The sequence below is a fragment of the Rana temporaria genome, chromosome 1, assembly GCF_905171775.1.
Source record: "Rana temporaria chromosome 1, aRanTem1.1, whole genome shotgun sequence".
NCBI classification, from domain to species: Eukaryota; Metazoa; Chordata; class Amphibia; order Anura; family Ranidae; genus Rana; species Rana temporaria.
Genome location: NC_053489.1, coordinates 122850304 through 122871565, shown reverse-complemented (window position 1 = coordinate 122871565; position 21262 = coordinate 122850304). Strand labels below are relative to the sequence as shown.

At 42.8% G+C, this 21262-nt stretch overlaps 1 protein-coding gene across 4 annotated transcripts in view; it reads left to right on the top strand.

The window, feature by feature from the left end:
- KIAA0825 (KIAA0825 ortholog) overlaps nucleotides 1–21262 on the top strand; it is a 559317-nt gene that overhangs the window by 178759 nt on the left and 359296 nt on the right. For all 4 annotated transcript variants that reach the window (XM_040342242.1, XM_040342235.1, XM_040342259.1 and 1 more), the window contains exon 10: nucleotides 16300–16490. In XM_040342242.1, the coding sequence (XP_040198176.1) occupies nucleotides 16300–16490 (191 nt within the window). The remainder of the gene's footprint in view (nucleotides 1–16299; nucleotides 16491–21262) is intronic.

Here is a 21262-nt window from a genome sequence, read left to right as displayed (position 1 = left end):
GCTATACTCGCCCTAGAAGACTACCCCTTCCGAGGCAACACCATTTAAAAAAATCATCACAAACATAAAAAAAAAAAAACATCAGCCTTAACATCAGATTTGATTAAAACACTGTAATTTATCACTTATTACTTACTAGTAAACTTTTGATGGGGCTTTTAAATAAATTACCTTTGTTATTACAGTATAAAGATGTTTTTGTTACTATTCCAAGAAACCCACTCCAGGTCTTTATCATCTTCTTAAATCTGCTTTAAACGGTTGCAGTCTTATCACAAGTACATTACTGGAAACTGTACAGTAGTGCCAGGCAATAGTAACACTGCAGAATACAGTGTGCACGGCTGAGCCAATCACGGCCGTCAATGCATTTTATTAATCTTTTGATAAATGCAAAGCCTGCTCGGACTGGCAGAGGCTGTGACATCATCAGCCCGCGCCGCTCTAATTTGAGCAGGCATAACAAGCTCTGTTTTCAGCAAAGTGCTTCAGATCCATCTGGCAGCAGCATCTGCACCCGGAATCCATCTGCACCCGGCGTTTAAGACGACCCCCGCTCTCTGGCAGTGTAATTAAGGCGTAAAAGGTTGTCTTATACGCCGGAAAATACGGTATCCATATCCTGGAGTGTTACTGTAGCATTTGACTATAAAATAGGAATCAGTATGCTAGTTTTAAGTAATCTTTGGGATGGATTTTCTAAAGGCAAATAGATTGTGCATGTGCAGTTTCACACAATTTCTCCAGCGCTTAGTACATTTGGTACAGCTTCACTTTGTAAAGTATACACAATAAAATGAAAACCAATAAGAAAAAAATGCATTTTTACCTGCACATGAGTGGATGATGGAAATTAGCAGAACATTTTCCCACTTACTAAGCTCTGGGGTAAAGGGGTTGAACTGCACCTGCAGAATGTAACTGCACTTGCAAAGTAAACTACAACTGCACTTTGCCTTTAGTAAATCTACCCCTTTTTGTTTTAAGCTAAAAACCAGTAAGTCATTATTGGCATATAGGCACATTAATCTCTTCCATCCAAATGTCTAGGAGAGAACTGTGTAAGACAATCTTTAATGTTCCACAACAGCCAAATTCAAGTTTCATTCTCCTGATGTAATTTTTTATGCAGATTTCAAACTGATTTGTTGATATGAGGCAATGTGAGGCGTCTGAGTAACTTCTTACCTTGATAAATAAGGCCTGCTATTTTTCTAATTTAATAACTGACACAGCAGAGTACATCGTTGATCACTTCCAAACTTCACTGCTTTTTTGAACATTCCCAAGAACACATAATTATTAAAATATTTTGTCTAGAGTTACAGGCCTTTGGAACTAATGATGTGGATGTAAAAAAAAAATCAAGAAAACTCTATGGCCTCATGCAATTAATGAGATGCAAGGCTCTCTTTTTGCAGACTAAAAGAACCTGGCGACCACATGTGTTATAATAAATACAGGTCACTGTGACCTGTCATAATATATCCAAGCAAATTTCATAAGCAGTGCACTCTGAGATAGATAAATGGTAAGGAAATAACTATCTGAGTAATAGGGTTTGCATGTTTGATCATGAGCTGCTGAGTAAACCTAGAGCTGAATAAAATCTAAAATCTTTATTGATGAATCTCTGTTCATATTAGAATGCATTATTCTCAGCATAATAGCATGGGCTGATTTTATTTAAGAAGTCCCGGAAATTACACTAATCTTCTGATCTGGTCAGGAAGAAATGAGGTCATCTTAATCTATTAGAACATCTGCCAATTCCTCATAAAGTCGTAAAAATCTGTTTTAGCGTATGTAATAGGTGAAACGTCTTGACACATCTTAAAAATGTTCTGTGGCCTGTGCTCCCACATGAATACATATTTATGTGAGTGAAGTTGTGTGCTTAATTTTATTCCTCTGCCCTTTCATAATACACTGGAAGAAGTTCATAAAAGTCCATTAGTAATGCTAATGAATCTACACAAATGTGGTTGCCTGAACAACTCTGCCTGTTAAAAAGGCTTCATCGGGTCAAGTTTAACAGTAGTGCACCCACATCTTGTTAGCTTTTTTTCCTTCATTTTATGAAGCCCAAGATCTTAGATAAGAAATGGAACAACTTCCGTAACCTAGGGTATAATAAATCAGTAACAATAAAATTAGAATAGAGACGGGAAGGCAAAAGGAAGAGAGATAATATTACTGGAAACTCTGTATAATGTGACAATTCTCAAACAGTGACTTCTTCCTTAGATTTTTACCTAGCATGCAAATTTAGGTGTCACTCAGGCTAGGTCTCACTAGTGCAGCTGTGACTTTATTCAATTTTGCAGTGCAATTTTGTAGTGCGTTTTTGATGCATTTTTCTTTTAGATGCATTTATTGTAGGAGACAGAAGCTATACAGAAAAAAAATAGTAAGGGGTAATTTGGGACTTTGAGTGAGGCTGCAGCCAGGGTGGGAGTGGTAAAAAGGTACAAATGTATTCATGGAAATGCAGGCATACATCATCATACAGAAAAAACATGTATATGAGAACATATATTTCTCAGAATAAAGACATTACTTTACTTTATATTGAAAACACATGATATGTGCATGTACAATAAACGCATCAATAAGTGCAGCAATGCCTGGCCTGGTGCCGCATGCTGTTGTGCATGGATAAATGGATGCATTCAATGACAACATACAGTTGTATTCAAAATTATTCAACCCCCACTGAAATTGATTGTTTTGCCCAGTTTGACATTGATTTTGATCATCCTGTCATCCTGCTTACAATTAAATCAAAGAGGCACGTGTAGGTCAGACAAATATAACATAAAATTTATAATGAAATAACCGCAAATGTCTTTTCTGTGCTCACATCATTATCAGTTTTATTCAACCCCCAATTGACATTCAATCTTAGTACTTAGTACAACATCCTTTTACAGTTATAACAGCTTTTAAACGTGAAGCATAGCTTGACACAAGTGTCTTGCAGCGATCTACGGGTATCTTCGCCCATTCGTCATGGGCAAAAGCCTCCAGTTCAGTCACATTGTTAGGCTTGCACACTACAACTGCTTTCTTTAAGTCCCACCAGAGGTTCTCAATCGGATTTAAGTCTGGTGACTGCGATGGCCACTCCAAAATGTTCCAGCCTTTAATCTGCAACCATGCTCTAGTGGACTTGGAGGTATGCTTGGGATCATTGTCCTGTTGAAAGGTCCAACGTCTCCCAAGCCTCAGGTTTGTGACGGACTGCATCACATTGTTATCCACTATCTCCTGCTACTGAAGAGAATTCATGGTACCTTGCACACACTGAAGCTTCCCTGTACCTGCAGAAGCAAAATAGCCCCAAAGCATGATTGAACCCCCGCCATGCTTCACAGTGGGCAAGGTGTTCTTTTCATCATAGGCCTTGTTCTTCCTCCTCCAAACATAGCGTTGATCCATGGGCCCAAACAGTTTCATCAGTCCACAGAACACAATCCCAAAACTTGTGTGGTTTGTCCACATGACTTTTGGCATACTGCAGTCGACTCTTCTTATTCTTTGGAGACAGCAAGGGGGTGCGCCTGCGAGTTCTGGCATGGAGGCCTTCATTACGCAGTGTGCGCCATATTGTCTGAGCAGAAACTTCAGTACCCACATCTGACAAATCTTTTCTCGGTTCCTCAGCAGTCACACAGGGACTTTTCTCCACTCTACGCTTCAGGTAGCGCACAGCAGTCGAAGTCAGCATCTTCTTTCTGCCACGACCAGGTAGCGTTTCAACAGTGCCCTTTGCCTTGAATTTGCGAATGATGCTTCCTATGGTGTCTCTTGGTATGTTTAACATCTTTGCAATCTTCTTATAGCCATTGCCCTTCCTGTGAAGAGTAATCACCTCTTCTCTTGTCTTCCTGGACCATTCTCTTGACTTCACCATGTTTGTAACCACACCAGTAAATGTCTAGAAGGAGCTGAGTATCACAGTCATTTTAAAACTGCCTAATTAATGCTTTTTAGGCTTTATTGCTGCTCCCTGACATCCACAGGTGTTTTCAATACCTGATTGAATACATTTCAATGAACCTCTGTTCTTCAGAGTGGTAGTCTTTAAGGGGTTGAATAATTGTGTAAATGAAGAATTCACAAAAGAAACATTTACTACTGTATTAAAAAAACGATTGATGTTATTTTAGTTGCATATGGTTCTTTAAGAAGTCCTTGTAGGATTTCATTCTGAATATAATTACAAATGTACACTAAATTCCCTAAAACCCTTTGCAGCATTGGGGGGTTGAATAATTTTGAACACAACTGTATGTACGAAGAGCAAATTAACAGTAATAGCGAAATGATTACAGTAGTGAAAAACTGGTAAAAGGCATATACAATCCCAATACTAAAATATGATAAAATAAAATATATATGTGGTATCCAAACTAGCCCAGAATATATAGCATCCATAGACGCGTTTCGTGTCTGAGGACACTCTTCAGGGGCAGGATGCTTGAATAGTCTAAAACAGGTAGAACATAATTAGTAAATAATTCATAAATGAATAACCAGTATAGGATGGAGAAAATATATCCACCTAAAGTACTCACATAGGGTCTAGGTAAAGAGAGGTATGGAGCCAAGGCCAAAAGGATATGTCCGCCGGGGGACAGAAGCTATACAGTACAATGGGCTATTAAGGCAGGTGAGGGCATGGGACTGTGTACACACCCCAGTAGAAGTCCAATTGCGACGAAACCGGTAGGGTATACAGGTCATATTGCCACCATCTGCTAAAACTCTGTGGATTCCTTCAGCCTTTCACAGGGCATTGAAGCTTTATTTTTTGCTGCATGTTTTTCTGGTTGGATTGTTTTCTCCTTTTTTTGGATTCACTACTGAATTTTATTGACAATTTTATTCAAAGTGTTGATCTTTGTAGTGACACTAGTTTGATGTTTTTTATTAAATCACAACTTTTTTACACTATGAGGAGCTTTTTCTTTTTTCTTTTTTCCTCACATACCTTGGTATGATCAATTATTGGCTGTATCACGATTTTCCAATCACCCTTGGAAACATCCGAACCCCCCTGGACTGTGAGTATAATCTCCCACCAGCAACCGTCCTGATGTCACATAGGCTTTGAAATAGTCTTGGAAGGATACCACCGCAAGGATAACCAGAGAGGGCAATCGGCCCATACAAGCATTGGAGACCCACCCATCGTATGATGAGCAGTGGGTCATTGGAATCTGGTAAGAGTATCCATTTACTACCTTCCCTAAAGTGATTGGAATGAGTTGCTGAAGATATTCATCTCTTCAAGTCCATACGAGTGGAAAGAGTTTATACTTGTATATCACCACTGATAGGGGGACGGACTTTATATCTTTTGTTTCTATGCAGACTGTTGCAGAGGAATATAGAGATTCTTCCACATATTAATTTATGTTGATGCTGGGTGTCTGGTTCATATGCCAAATTGGAAGAGTTGCTACCTCCTCTTTTTGCTATCAAACACCTTTTTGATTGCCGGATTGATCTCTATGGACACATAACAACACAGATTGATTTATGTACAATATGGTGTTGGGTTGAATTTGTGTATTGCACTTTGTTCAATTTACAGGTTTATTTAATATTCTCATTTTTATATTTGTGATTGATATCTCACATTTGTGATACTATACATTATCCCACTATCACTGTGTGGATACACGTTGTTTTTTTCATTCCTTTTAGGAGTGTCTTACTCCATTTGGGGCATCCCGAGTAGAGCTGAGTCATTGGCACTACACTTTATATTTATACAGTACAAAACTTAGCCATGAACGCATGTGTGTGCATTTTACATGGTGTTTTGGTGCGTTTCCATTTATGTCTGTGGGGCACAGAATTGTGCTACCTTGCACCGAAGTGGCACCTGTACCTTCCCCAAAGTTGCATCACAGGTGTGTTGCATTGATGTGAACAGGCACTATTAAAATCAGTGTGATTTCAATTATCATGCGCCCAAAGTTGCATCTGAAATCGTACTAGTATGAATCAGACCTAAGTGTCTGTCTCAGCAGGCCTTTGTTTGCTTCAGAATTAACACAAAAACCTCCTGCGCTCTGGTGTTTCACCAAAAACGGGGTACAACAGTATAGTCTAACGGCAAAGTCTAAAGTCTTGCAGCCCTCCACAGAACAATGGGTGTTCTTATGGCTAAAACAAAAAGAAAAGAAAGGAGGGCGCACCGACCTTGTGCATTACCACTTAAAATTTATTAAAAACAGAATAAAAAAGCAATGGTCCTACTCACAAGGAAATTTTGAGTAAGCGCTTTTCAGACAGCTGGACTGGACCCTACGGCACCTGCCAGTAGAACCTCAGACATCTGAATGGCTGACGCGTTTCTGGGGCGTACCCCCTTCTTCAAAGCCTTAATATAGGTATGTGTGTGTGTGCACATGTTCAAAGACGGCCCCTCACACAACCCCACCCATCTCTACTGTCACCTCAGGGTGACAGGCACAGATGAAAAAAATAGCAATAAGAGATATGGGAATAATAATACTAACAAAAATAAACATTGGTACAAGAATAAATCTAGATTTAAGAACAAAAATGGGAACGGAATTAGGAATATAGATGAATCTTTTAGAGTAGGAATCCCTGAGGACATTCCCCCTCCCCCGGTGCAGGAAGGTGTACCAGTGGATGGCTCCAGGAATGGTACGAACGATGAAGAAACAGGTGATCCTCCAGTACAGGCCAATGCTACTAATGAGAACCTAGGAGTTTGGAGGGAGGCCCCATCACAAGATGCACAGATGAATCTTGTTAACACTATCATGACTAAGGAGAAATCAAAAGCTGATGGTCCTTTTTTTGGGAAAGGAGCTGCGGGAAGGACGAAACCCGCAGTGCAGAAAACTTTAGCACTCAGATCCCGATTCCCCCCAAACATCAGGAGACTAAGAAATCAACAAGACGAGGGCAGAGAGGAGAGAAGGTATCCAAAAAGAGATCAGAGGAGATAGAAAGTCACTCTACTATTAAAATATACAACCTTTCAAAACATGTATTTTTGGAAAAAGAACTTGAATTGCTCAGGAGTGGCCTCAATTACGCTCCCGAAAGCCCCCCTAATTTATTTGAACTATTCATTGATTTAAATAAGTTTGTCCGCAACCTTGCTGTGAAGCGCCATTTTAGACTCAAGGAAATTATTGGTGCAACTATAGAGAGTCCAGAGACTGCCACCTCCACTTTAGGTGAGAAGTCTCTGGACAAGGACATGCTGGGGATTTTGGAGGAATTGTATACTGAAGGGGGACCAGAGGGTCTAGATGAGACCTTTGCTCTAGCATATGAGGAGGATAGAATAATCAACACACATTTCAGACCAAAGTCTAGCTTTTACCCACACTGGAATAAAGGCAACTTTATTCCTACCTTCTACGAGGTAGTGATGGGTGAGTTTAGGAAAATGTGTGAGAACAAAAGTAAAAAATTCAATAAAGGTCATGAGGTCAGCATAGAAGCACCCCTGAGTAGCCTGAAGAAAAACTCGGATATCATAATAAGGAAAGCAGACAAAGGGGGCGGCCTGGTCGTACAGGATAAAGACCAGTACCTCAAAGAGGCATTCAGGTTAATTGGGGACACCAACACCTATGAAAAGCTTCTATGGGACCCGACCAAAAGCTATAATGATGACCTTAAAAATCTTTTGGTCGGTGCCGTATCAAGTAAGGTCCTATTCCCAAGGTTCACAAAGACCTAGAAAACTCGCCAGGTAGACCTATTATTGCAGGCATCGACAGTTTGACCAGCAACCTTAGGAGTTATATTGATCACTTCCTTCAAGGCTTGGTCACTAGTCTACCGTCATATATTAACTACTTGAGTCCCGCGCTATAGCCGAATGACGGCTTCAGCGCAGACCTGAAAATCCAGGAGGACGTCATTTGACGTCCGCCCCTTTCCTCGTTCCCCGCGCGCGTTTCCGATCGTACAGCATGGAAATTCTGTGCTGGCCATGTCCCTTGGACACAGCCAATCACAGATCGCCGTGAATGGCCAATCGGAGTGGCCGTTTGGTATGCGATCTGTGCGGCCAATGAGAGATGATCTCAAATGTAAACATATGAGATCATCTCTCATTGCCGGCTCACACAGAGACAGCGTCCTGTCAGGGAGAGAGACCGATCTGTGTCCCTTGTACACAGATCGGTCACCTCCCTCAGTCAGTCCCCTTCCCCCACAGTTAGAACACTATTCAGGGTACACTTTTAACCCCTTCCTCACCCCCTAGTGTTAACCCATTCAATGCCAGTCACATTTATACAGTAATTAGTGCATATTTATAGCACTGATCGCAGTATAAATGTGAATGGTGCCAAAAATGTGTCAAAAGTGTCCGATGTGTCCGCCATAATGTCGCAGTCCCAATAAAAATCGCAGATCGCCGCCATTACTAGTAAAACAATAAATAATAATAAAAAAAAATTCTGTCCCCTATTTTGTAGGTGCTATAACTTTTGCACAAACCAGTCGGTTATTGCGATTTTTTTTTTTTACCAAAAATATGTAGAAGAATACGTATCGTCCTAGACTGAGAAATTATTATTATTATTTTTTTTTAATTGGGCTATTTATTATAGCAACAAGTAAAAAATATTGTATTTTTTTTCAAAATTGTCGCTCTTTTTTGTTTATAGCGCAAAAAATAAAAACCGCAGAGGTGATCAAATACCACCAAAAGAAAGCTCTACTTGTGGGGAAAAAAGGACGTCAATTTTGTTTGGGAGCCACGTTGCACGACTGCGCAATTGTCAGTTAAAGCGACGCAGTGCCGGAAGCTGAAATTTTACCTGGGCAGGAGGGGGGTATATGTGCCCAGTAAGCAAGTGGTTAAGGACTCAGGTCATGCTTTGGAGATCTTAACCAACTAAAAATGGGAAAGCGGCTACAGATGGCCATCGCTTGATGTAGCATCCCTTTATACGTCTATTCAGCATGAGTTTGGGCTGAGAGCGATTGAGTATTACCTAGCAGAGGCACATCTATTTAGTCCCCAACAGGCACACTTCATTTATGAGTGCATTGAGTTCACTCTGACCCATAATTATTTCTCTTTTATGGACTGTTTCTATAGGCAAGTGAGGGGTACAGCTATGGGGGCCAGGTTTGCCCATAGTTATGCAAACTTGTTTATGGGGTATTGGGAACTCAAATATATTTGGGCCAATAACCCCTTTGGGAAAAACCTGGTTCTGTACTCTCGCTATATAGATGACATCCTCATCATTTGGAATGGCACTGACGAAGAATTAGATGGGTTTTTGGCACATTGCGCTAGAAACCCCTTTGGTATCTCGTTCACCCATGTAATGGACGAGAATCATTTGGTATTCTTGGATCTAGAATTGGGGACGGATGAAAATGGGAGAATCTATTCGAAAACCCATTTTAAACCCAGTGCGGGCAATTCATATCTACATGCCCGCAGCCACCACCATCCAAGGTGGATTAAGAATGTGCCATTTGGTCAGTTTTGCAGGCTCAGGCGGACTTGTACTTTGAAAAAGGCTGCTACCATTCTCTGAGCTCCAAACCAAACATGACCTTCCCAAACAGGTGTTTTACAGCTATTTACAGATCCGTCACTATGCCCAAACCGTAGCCCCACGCCTTCAGTTTTCTTCACCCTCCTCATTTGAATGCATTGTACTTGAGGGCCGTTCACGTAAAGGACTAATATATATCAGATTCTAAACAATCACTCCATACTGGCCCGGGGTAAGCATGCATATATGCTCCGCTGGGAGAAGGACCTGGGGGAGGGGGGGTCAGCCTGCCAAGAGTTCCTTATGTACCCTCTATAAAGAAAATGCTTCAAAGATTCTCTTCTTTTGGTACCTGACTCCAGACGTGATCCATAGAGTTTACCCCTCCACCTCTGATTACTGCTGGCGATGCCAGCAAACCAGGGGCACTCTTTTCCACATATATTGGACATGCCCCCTGATAGTACCGTTCTGGACCTCAACACAGCAATTACGGACTCCCCTCTTCGAGGCACCCATACCTCTGACCCCAAAACTCTTCTTGTCTCTCTCAATCGAAAATAGCTAAACCCTACAAAAAACTGCTCAGGTACGTTTTCACGGCGGTAAGGTGCTTAATTGCCCTCCACTGAAAGAAAACTGTGCCCCATCTCAGGAGGCCCTTTATGCTAGGGTCAAGAACGTGGAACTAATGGAGAAAATAATGGCCAGATTGTGGGACAGACTGGATGACCACAATGGTCTCTGGGAGCGGTGGCATTCGCAGGAGGATTCGTCTTGAGCCGGCAATGGAGTCGTCAATGTAACTTAGTAATCTTTTTTTCTACCTGGTCTTCCCATTTAAGGCATCGATCTGAGGGTATTGTACACTATATATGTTATTTGAGGCACTGTTATTACTGTTGAAATGTGTGATGCCAAAGATTGGGGGAGGGCTTCCCCCCTCACAACTTTATTGTGTATGCACTAGCCATGTTCATAATTCCATTTCTGTTTATGTCCGTTTGCTGTATTTGTACCTATGTACTGATGTTTTATTTTTCTTAAAACAAAATAAAAACGTTATTGGAAAAAAAAAAAATAATTGCCACTCTACCCATACAGGTCAACAACAATGTAATAGCAGTTTGATGCAAATTAGCTCATAATCTGAGCAGCATACATCCAGAGTAGAGTCATTTGCCCTCTCGTGGGCCAGGCCTCGTGCCCAGGGTTCGGCTCCTCAATAGTCATGGCGACGACTGGGGTGGGGCATCAGGAGGAGGTGCATCCCCTGGACTGTCGCTCCTGGCAGATGTTGCCTGCATGCCCTCCAACGCTACAGCAATGCGTGTTAGCACGCTGTTGGCCTCAGCCTGCATCCGCAGCTGCCTGGCGTTGGTCTGGCGCTGTAGGCGCCTGTTTGCGTGTTCTCTCTGTGCCAGTCTGGGTTTCCTCTAGATACTCCGGTTTCCTCCCACACTCCAAAGACATGCTGGTAGGTTAATTGTCCCGAGTCTAAATTGGCCCTAGTATGTGTATGTATGAATGTAAGTTAGGGACCGTAAATTGTAAGTTCCTTGAGGGCAGGGACTGATGTGAATGCATAATAAATATGTAAAGCGATGCGTAAATTGACAGTGCTACATAAATACCTGAAATAAATAGTGTGGATCATCATATAGTTAGTCTGGTTGAAAAAAGACACAAGTCCATCCAGTTAAACTATAAAAAAAATATATAATAATAATAACAATAATAATATCATATAATCCCATATACCCAATTCTATACCCACAGTTGATCAAGAGGAAGGCAAAAAAAAAAAACAGCAGAGCATGATCCAATTTGCTACAGAAGGGGAAAAAATTCCTTCCTGATCCCCCGAGAGGCAATCGGATATTCCCCAGATCAACTTTACCTATAAATGTTAGTATCCAGTTATATTATGTACATTTTGGAAAGAATCCAGGCCTTTCTTAAAGCAATCTACCGAGCTGGCCAGAACCACCTCTGCAGGGAGTCTACAGTAGGTGAACCCGATTTTGTGTCAATCTCGCTCTCTTTCTCAGCGAGATTGAGCACCTACGAGCCCCATCGCGGGAGCCAGCGCCGAGCTGGCTTGCCGCGATGGAGACAGAGCCGTCATAGAAGCGACGGGAGATCCGACTTGGATTCCCGCCAATTCTACACGTGTGCGGCGTTTGTTATGAATCCTGAGGGGGAAGTCCCCGCCGGATTTTAAATAAAAATCCGGCATGGGTCCCCCCCTCAGGAGCATACCGGGCCCTTAGGTCTGTTATGGGTTGTAAGGAGAGCCCCCCTACGCCGAAAAAAACGGCGTAGGGGGTCCCCCTACAATCCATACCAGACCCGTATCCAAAGCACGCTACCCGGCCAGCCAGGAAGGGAGTGGGGACGAGCGAGCGCCCCCCCCCTCCTGAGCCGTACCAGGCTGCATGCCCTCAACATGGGGGGGTTGGGTGCTCTGGGGCAGGGGGGCGCACTGCGGCCCCCCCACCTCAGAGCACCCTGTCCCCATGTTGATGAGGACAGGGCCCCTTCCCGACAACCCTGGCCGTTGGTTGTCGGGGTATGCGGGCGGGAGGCTTATCGGAATCTGGGAGCCCCCTTTAATAAGGGGGCCCCCAGATACCGGCCCCCCCACCCTAAGTGAATGAGTATGGGGTACATCGTACCCCTACCCATTCACCTGCAAGAAAAGTGGTAAAAACACAAATAAACCACACAGTGTATTAAAATATTTTATTTTTCTGCTCCGGAGGCCGCCCCCTGTCTTCTTTATTAGCTCTTTTACCAGGGGGGGCTTCTTCTTTGACGTCTTCGGGTGGGTGGGGGCCGCCGTCTGGTTCTCTTCCACCGCCGGGGGGGGGGTGGCTTTTAAAAAAGCCCCCACCCCCCCGGCGGGTTTCCTCCGGCGTCTTCGGCGGGGCTCTTCTTCTTCCGCTATCCCGACGGGTCTTCTCCGCTATCCGGGGGGTCTCGCCGCTCTCCGCTGTTGACTCGTCGCACCCCGGTTCTTCGTCTCGCAGTCCGGTCCCTTCTTCCGTGCTGTACGTCTTCTTCTGTGCTGTGAGTTCTTCTTCCGCGCTGTGACGTCATGTTCTTCACTTCTCTTCTTCTCCCGATGTTGACTCGCCGGTCCTCCTCGCTGAAATGACGGATGCGCGCCTTGCATCGGACCTATATAGGCCTCACAATCCCATCATGCTCTGTACCTACCCATGTGATACCTACCACGTGGGTAGGTATCACATGGGTAGGTACAGAGCATGATGGGATTGTGAGGCCTATATAGGTCCGATGCAAGGCGCGCATCCGTCATTTCAGCGAGGAGGACCGGCGAGTCAACATCGGGAGAAGAAGAGAAGTGAAGAACATGACGTCACAGCGCGGAAGAAGAACTCACAGCACAGAAGAAGACGTACAGCACGGAAGAAGGGACCGGACTGCGAGACGAAGAACCGGGGTGCGACGAGTCAACAGCGGAGAGCGGCGAGACCCCCCGGATAGCGGAGAAGACCCGTCGGGATAGCGGAAGAAGAAGAGCCCCGCCGAAGACGCCGGAGGAAACCCGCCGGGGGGGTGGGGGCTTTTTTAAAAGCCACCCCCCCCCGGCGGTGGAAGAGAACCAGACGGCGGCCCCCACCCACCCGAAGACGTCAAAGAAGAAGCCCCCCCTGGTAAAAGAGCTAATAAAGAAGACAGGGGGCGGCCTCCGGAGCAGAAAAATAAAATATTTTAATACACTGTGTGGTTTATTTGTGTTTTTACCACTTTTCTTGCAGGTGAATGGGTAGGGGTACGATGTACCCCATACTCATTCACTTAGGGTGGGGGGGCCGGTATCTGGGGGCCCCCTTATTAAAGGGGGCTCCCAGATTCCGATAAGCCTCCCGCCCGCATACCCCGACAACCAACGGCCAGGGTTGTCGGGAAGGGGCCCTGTCCTCATCAACATGGGGACAGGGTGCTCTGAGGTGGGGGGGCCGCAGTGCGCCCCCCTGCCCCAGAGCACCCAACCCCCCCATGTTGAGGGCATGCAGCCTGGTACGGCTCAGGAGGGGGGGGGCGCTCGCTCGTCCCCACTCCCTTCCTGGCTGGCCGGGTAGCGTGCTTTGGATACGGGTCTGGTATGGATTGTAGGGGGACCCCCTACGCCGTTTTTTCGGCGTAGGGGGGCTCTCCTTACAACCCATAACAGACCTAAGGGCCCGGTATGCTCCTGAGGGGGGGACCCATGCCGGATTTTTATTTAAAATCCGGCGGGGACTTCCCCCTCAGGATTCATAACAAACGCCGCACACGTGTAGAATTGGCGGGAATCCAAGTCGGATCTCCCGTCGCTTCTATGACGCGCTTGCTGGGATGTGCTGTCACTATTCCAGTGAGTGTGAGATGCCGGCGAGATCTCGGCACCCTGTCGCCGAGTATCAGCGCGACGCTGTCGTGCTAAAAGCACAATATCACAAACACCTACTGTATTTCATATTTTCACAGCTCTAACTGTGAAGAAACCTTTCCGTATTTGGAGGTGAAATCTCTTTTCCTCTAGATGTAAAGAGTGAGCCCTTGTCCTTTTGTGTTGACCGTAAAGTGAATAACTCAACACCAAGTTCTCTATATGGACCCCTTATATACTTGTACATGTTGATCATATCCCCCCTTAATCTCCTACACAGAGTGAATAAATTCAGTTCCTCTAATCTTTCCTCATAGCTGAGCTCCTCCATGCCTCTTATCAGTTTGGTTGCCCTTCTCTGCACTTTCTCCAGTTCCCCAATATTTTTTTTGAGAACTGGGGCCCAAAACTGAACTGCATATTCCAGATGAGGTCATAGTAATGATTTATACAGGGGCAAAATTATATCTCTCTCTCTCTGGAGTCCATACAGTACCTCTCTTAATACAAGAAAGGACTTTGCTCGCTTTGGAAAGTGCAGCTTGACATTGCATGCTTTTATTGAGCTTATGATCTACCAAAACCCCCAGATCCTTCTCCACTACAGATTCCCCCAGTTGTACTCCCCCTAGTATGTATGATGCATGCATATTCTTAGTCCCCAAGTGCATAACTTCACAATAAAGGATTGGTTTGTGTACCTTGATACTCGCTTCCACCAGAGAGACATTTAGTATGCCCTTATAGGCAGAGTGGAAGGGGGCATGCCAGTGGTCCAGGTTATTCTCAGAAGCCAGATTCGAATCCCACGCTTGCATATGAGGTAATTTGACAGAGGAATCAAGCAAGTAGTGCTAACATGAAAGGGCATCTGGGAATAAGAAAGTGACCTATGTGGTCTAGACCTTTGTTGAATCACCAGCGAAAAGCTTCTGGGTCCAGACCCAGGGGGAATGCTGTGTAGATATCACTTTAATTAATCGAAAAGTACTCTATAATATGCTTTTTGATTTCTGTGCAACAAACACAGAGATTTTTGTGTCGCTCAAAAGGGATTCGTTCAGGTGCCAGTTGAATGGATGCATACCTGGAGCCGACTGGGTGAAAGGCAGGAAAAGGAAAACATTGTCCAATCAAGAAGCTTCCCATATACACACCTTCTGAATCGAGGATAAAAAGGAGGGCAGACACACACATGATCTATCCTGGAGTATATTTAATGGGGATGAGAATAATGGGTAAAATCCCTTGTATAGGGATGTTTTTCTCGCCAGACATCAATTAAGTTCAGCGCTTGTAACAATGTAGCAAAACGAAGGCTAGCCTAGAGGGATGACACACCTGCTTGCTCAGGAGGGAGCACATCAATATATTGTTCAGGGAGGGATTAGCTGAGATGAGTGATATTTTCAGGGACAATCTCTAGCTGTGTTGTGGATGGTAAAACAATGAAATATTTTCAGGGATACTACACTGCTAAGTCACAAATAACCATATAAAATGTGTAGCTGAGCCACGGATGGTATAATATTAACATTTCAAGGACACTGCGGTGCTGTGCTGGCACTGTGGTATATGGTATATGCAGGTATACTGCTGAGTAAAGTATGGCCTACATGGTGATTTCTCGGTACGGTGTGCTAATGAATCAGGGCTTTGGGTACAGATACATTTTCTTACTTACCTTTTAATCATGTTGATCATACTGACAATCATCAACTAGTCAAATATAGTAGTTCTCTATGGTTATGCACCTATTTCTGTAATTTCAATGGTAGGAAGTTAGTCAGTGAAGTAATTTCAAAGAAAAATAGAATATAGTATTACTCTAATATACATCATAGATTCCTTAAAAGTCATACATTAGATTACTAAATAAAATAAATAAATAGTCCTTCTGACTAGAAAATACATAAATCCTACAGCTACTGTGCATCTCGGGCATCTACAGGTCATAAAGACCCCTCACACCGATGGAGGAGTTTGGTAATACGACTCCAGGGGTGCTTTGAACACTAAAAGGTCTATTAATACATGTTTTTCACACAAAACTCACACAGTTTTCACCCAAGATTTGATTGATCAATGAAAAATAAAAAAAATGTGTGAATCCAAGGTGAAAGTTATTTGAATCTTGTGTAAAACTATTTACAAATGGACCCCTTAGTGTTTGTTTGCTTTTATATTGATTTTGGCTGATAGGTTGCATTGAATATGTTGTTTCTAGGTACGCTACAATATGTCATTAATGTAACATTGCTATCCTTTTCTTTCGGTAAAATGGAAGAGCGTAAAAGATAACTTGATTGGATAAAAGACAATTTTCACTGCAGTTTTAACGTGATTAATTTTTTACTTTATTTTTAGGGGGAGCGATGCTCATTTTCCATTCAGATGTGGCATTATTTCTGCTGTGGACTTCGCCATGATTTATGGACTGTTGTTTCACCTGTTAGTGCCCAGAAGATCCTTTCTGAAGTCCTGGAACAGACTTTGGCTCTTCTGACATTTAGATACTGCCAGGTTCACCCTAGCTACAAGCGAGCATCACAGATAAGGTATTGCATTGCTACATTGCATTGAACTGTAATCAGGATAAGGAGCTTATCTAGAGTTGGTAAATATCATTGGTGGTTCCCATCCAACAGTCAGATGTTTGATTCAATTTTTTAAATGACCTACAATTCTACTTTTTGGGGGAAAAAACCCTCCAGTGAAACAGTATACTTTACCTGGATTTTAGTTGTACACGAAGCATAGAACGTTTTTCCAGAAGGGGAAATCCTGTTGCAGGATTTGGCCTTAAGCCCTGCACAGACCTCTGAGAAAAGCAGTGAGATTAGGGTTCTGAGGTTGTTCTGCAATTTACCAAAATGTTGCCAGAATACCACAATTGCAATTTTCATTTATATTTTTTTATTTAGAAACTTAAAGAAATTCCATATTAAAGTGGAAAAGTATTTAAAAAAGAAAAGCAGCATTAAATAGCAGGGCATCTATATACCAAATTCAACATGTATTTATGTTAATTTTGTTTATTTTTACTAATTTAAAATCCATAAAAAAAGCTGCATTTTCCAATCCCCCCTCCCCCATCTTTGATTTCCAAGGGCCTTAATCAAATTACACCTCACTTGCTCAACGTCCACATATAATAAATCCATAGATTTCTATTTATACAGTTATCAGGGAAAACATAACATCTAATAACACAAGGACAGTATGGTAAACCAACAATAAACATTGTTGTTGTATCATTGAAGGGGGAAGCCTACATTTTCAATGTCTCCCATAGACTAGTGTTCCCGTTTTCAGGAGCTGTTAATGTATCTCAGTATACTTTCTCTACTGTGTACAGGAAGAAAAACATGTCTCTTACTACTACTGGAACAGTATCACTTGGGCATGATAGAAACAGGGCTCAGAACTTGACATAATTGATATAGCACAAAGCACTTGGCATGGCTAACATGGCACTGACCACTTGTGCTAACTGAAATGCCGCAGAGTACTTGGCATTATAGAATTGCCCGTGAGCTTCCATCTCTCCAAAGAGATAGCACCAAGTAGTTGACATTGTAGAAATGCCTCCTATCTCTCAGCATGGTAAGAGTAGCACAAAGCATTCTGTGTTTTTAACTAAAATGAATATATAAATGATACACCAGCAAGTAACATGTTGTTGCGCATGAATAAAAACTGATAATAGATGGCTTATCTAGAATGTATTTTTATTTCAGTTTCCAGCAGCACAGTGATCATTTTTTGTATATATTTGTTGAGTTTTTCTAATATAAGCGGTGCCAAGTAGAGGAACTATACAGGGCACAACATCAATGTGAAAGTTTTAGCATGTGCATAATGGCTCAGAGCACAGAAAACAGAATTGTTACAGCAGAGAAAACAATGGTGGAATGGTTGATATGAAAGTCCTATGGTTAGTGGTGAGGAGATTTCCCTTAAAAAGTGCCCCTCCATTTAGAATATCTGGAAATGTAATTGTAAGTTAGGCATTAGAGTTTCAGTTGATAAGTTTGCTTTTGAAATCCTGTTTGGGTTACCCTGTCCTGTTGCTATATGTACACTATCAAAAATAAATACAGCGCTTGCAGTTGGCGATACTATTATGACATTCCTGTAAAAAAAAAACTCTCTTGTAAAGTGCTTAGGTGCTCCAAATGAGTTTAGAAGTGCTGAAAGGAGAAGTCCAGCAGGAGCTTTTTCGTCTGGGCTTCTCCTCTGGGTCACAGGAGTGCAATTCCTTTTGCACTCCTGTGACCCGTTTTCACTGCCAAGTTGGGGCAGCGCGTCATTATGACTTCCCAAGTCGGCATCCGCCAGCTGTCCTGATTGATGGCAGTCTCAGCGAGCTGCTGAGACAGCCTCTCCCCACCCCTCCACTGCTCAGCTCTCCAATTCTGCATGGAGAAGCAGAGAGGAAAGAGGCTAACTGACAGTCGGCCTCTTTCCTCTCAGGGATCTGTGAGAATGGTGGCTTGGTTCTCAGTGCACAGACGGCGGGGGACAGATGGAGCATCGGTCTGATGCTCCATCCACCGAGGTAAGTATGAATCTCAAATAACCTGGAAACCTATACTTCTCCTTTAAGTGCTTCATATAAACATGCTGTGCTGTGTTACACACTCCCCTCTTGTATCCTGACTCACCAGATACAATGGACCCTCAGCTTTGCAGTCTGGGGGTCAAACATGCTTTTATCTGGTGTTGGTAAGATAAGGACTCTGTGACTCCTCTGTTAGATCTCCAAACATAAAGGGTCTTAAGAGTAACTGTAATATCCACCAGGCTCCATAAAAACAAATAGAGGCTCATAGTGAAGTACTGCATAAAATGTTATTTATTATGCAATCATAAGTGCCTCTTACAAGATTGCTAGCAAAACAAGCATGGGACAGAGTGAACTCTTCCGGGTTCGCCACGGCTTGGCGTGCATTTCACAGAGACCAGAAATGACGTCAATGGTTAGGAAATGGGAAATATGTCAATGCGTTTCTCCCCTCCTCCAGGGCATCATCATCAACGACATGACTTGTACTAGCAATCTTGTAAGTGGCACTTATGATTGCATAATTCTATTTTATGCAGTACTTCACTATGAGCCTCTATTTGTTTTTATGGAGCCCGGTGGATATTCCAGTTACTCCCAAGACCCTTTATGTTTGGAGATCTTACTGAGGAGTCCCAGAGTCCTTATCTTACCAACACCAGATCTAAGTGTGTTTGACCCCCAGACTGCAAAGCTGAGGGTCCATTGTATCTGGTGAGTGGGAATACAAGAGGGAAGTGCAGTACACGGCACAGCATGTTTATATGAAGCTCTTTAGCACTTCTAAACTCATTTGGAGCATCTGAGCACTTTACAAGAGGTTGTGTGTTTTTTTGTTTACTGTTTTTATCACAGGAATGTCATAATAGTATCACCAACTGCAAACACTGTATTTAATTTTGATTGACATTTAAGGTTTAGTACCTAGTGGACAGCAGCTGCAGGTCCTTTCTATATATACATTTTTTCACATTTACGATTTTTACAAAGTGCGAGTATTGTTTTGTTTCATATGTTTGCTATACTTACAGTGTGACTGATATGGGCAAAAATCCATCCTATGGGGAAAGAGAATTGCACACTTGTTAGCACTAGGTGACACTGTTGCTTTAATGCATATAATCTTTAAGAAGGATTTCTGTCACCTATACCCTGCTTTAGTGAGGATTTAGCCAGGGCATTTTATAAGCAATACTGCAGATGAGCAGTTCTTCAGCAGATCTCTATCCTTTACACTCTGAATAAATACATAGAATTTCACTTGGGATTAATGTGCATTGGATGTTCAGGGACAGTGAAGGGGATTAAATGTGCTGTTTTAATAGGATAGGAAACCTATATGATTATTATTCTTTATCCAATATAATTAATTTAAGAGCATGAATAATTTTTCAAGGCTTTGTTGACGGTTTAACTGTTTGCACTAAATTGCCATTCTTGTGCTTGTCCTATATGTATACTGGATGATATATTTGGCCTGGCATCAGTGATCATCAGTACTGTAACTGCATTCTGTGGAAAGAGATTTCATGTTGGTTATTTCCCCAAACGATTAGTGGCACCGGTTATAGCCAGCAATACTTATCATTGTGTTCTGCCAGCGAGGAACGCTCCCTGCACACCCTGCTGGCAGATAGCACTGTGGGAGGGATTCCCCCATCAACGCTGACTGAGCAATTTTTAAACTTTTGCAATGGACCTGTTTATTAGACAATAAATTTGTCATTACTTAAGATAAAAAGGAGATACACATATTGTTTAACCACCTCAATACAGGGCACTTAAACCCCCTTCCTGCCCAAGCCATTTTTCAGCTTTCGCGCTGTTACACTTTGAATGGCAATTGCGCGGTCATGCAACTCTGTACCCAAATTTTTATGTTTTTTCCCCCCACAAATAGAGCTTTCTTTTGGTGGTATTTGATCACTTCTGTGTTTTTTTTTCTTGCGCTATAATTAAAAGAAGAGTGACAAGCTTGAAAAAAACAAAATGTTTTACTTTTTGTTATAATAAATATCCAATTTTTAAAAAACAAAAAAAAATTTTTTCTCAGTTTAGGCCGATATGTATTCTTCTACATATTTTTGGTAAAAAAAATGGCAATAAGCGTATATTGATCTTTTTGCGCAAAAGTTATAGCATCTACAAAATAGGGGATAGAATTATGCCATTTTTATTATATATTTTTTTTTACTAGTACTCTGCAATTTTTATCCTGACTGTAATACTGCGGCGGACAGATCGGACACTTTTGACTTTTGACTATTTTGGGACCATTAACATTTACACAGCGATCAGTGCTATAAAAATGCATTGATTACTGTGGATATGTGACTGACAGGGAAGGGGTTAACACTAGGGGCGATCAAGGGGTTAAATGTGTGTCCTAGGGAGTGATTCTAACTGTAGGGAGAGGCGACACACAAGGGGAGGAGACCGATCGTTGTTGCTCTATACTGGGAACACTCCATCGGTCTCCTCTCCTCTGACAGGACGTGGATCTGTGTGTTTGCACACACAGATCCATATCCTTGGCTGTGTCACCAGCAATCGTGGGTGCCTGGCAGACATCGTGGCCGCCGAGCACCTGTACTTGAGTGACACGGCAGGTGTGCGCCGGAAGCTGAGAAGGTGAGAAGCTGAGAACGTCATATGACGCCCGGTCAGAACAAGAGCCGCACCGCCCAGCCGTCATTTGACGGATGGTGGGCGGCAAGCGGTTAAGGACAAACAGGGCTTTTGTGATACTGTGCCAATCATGAG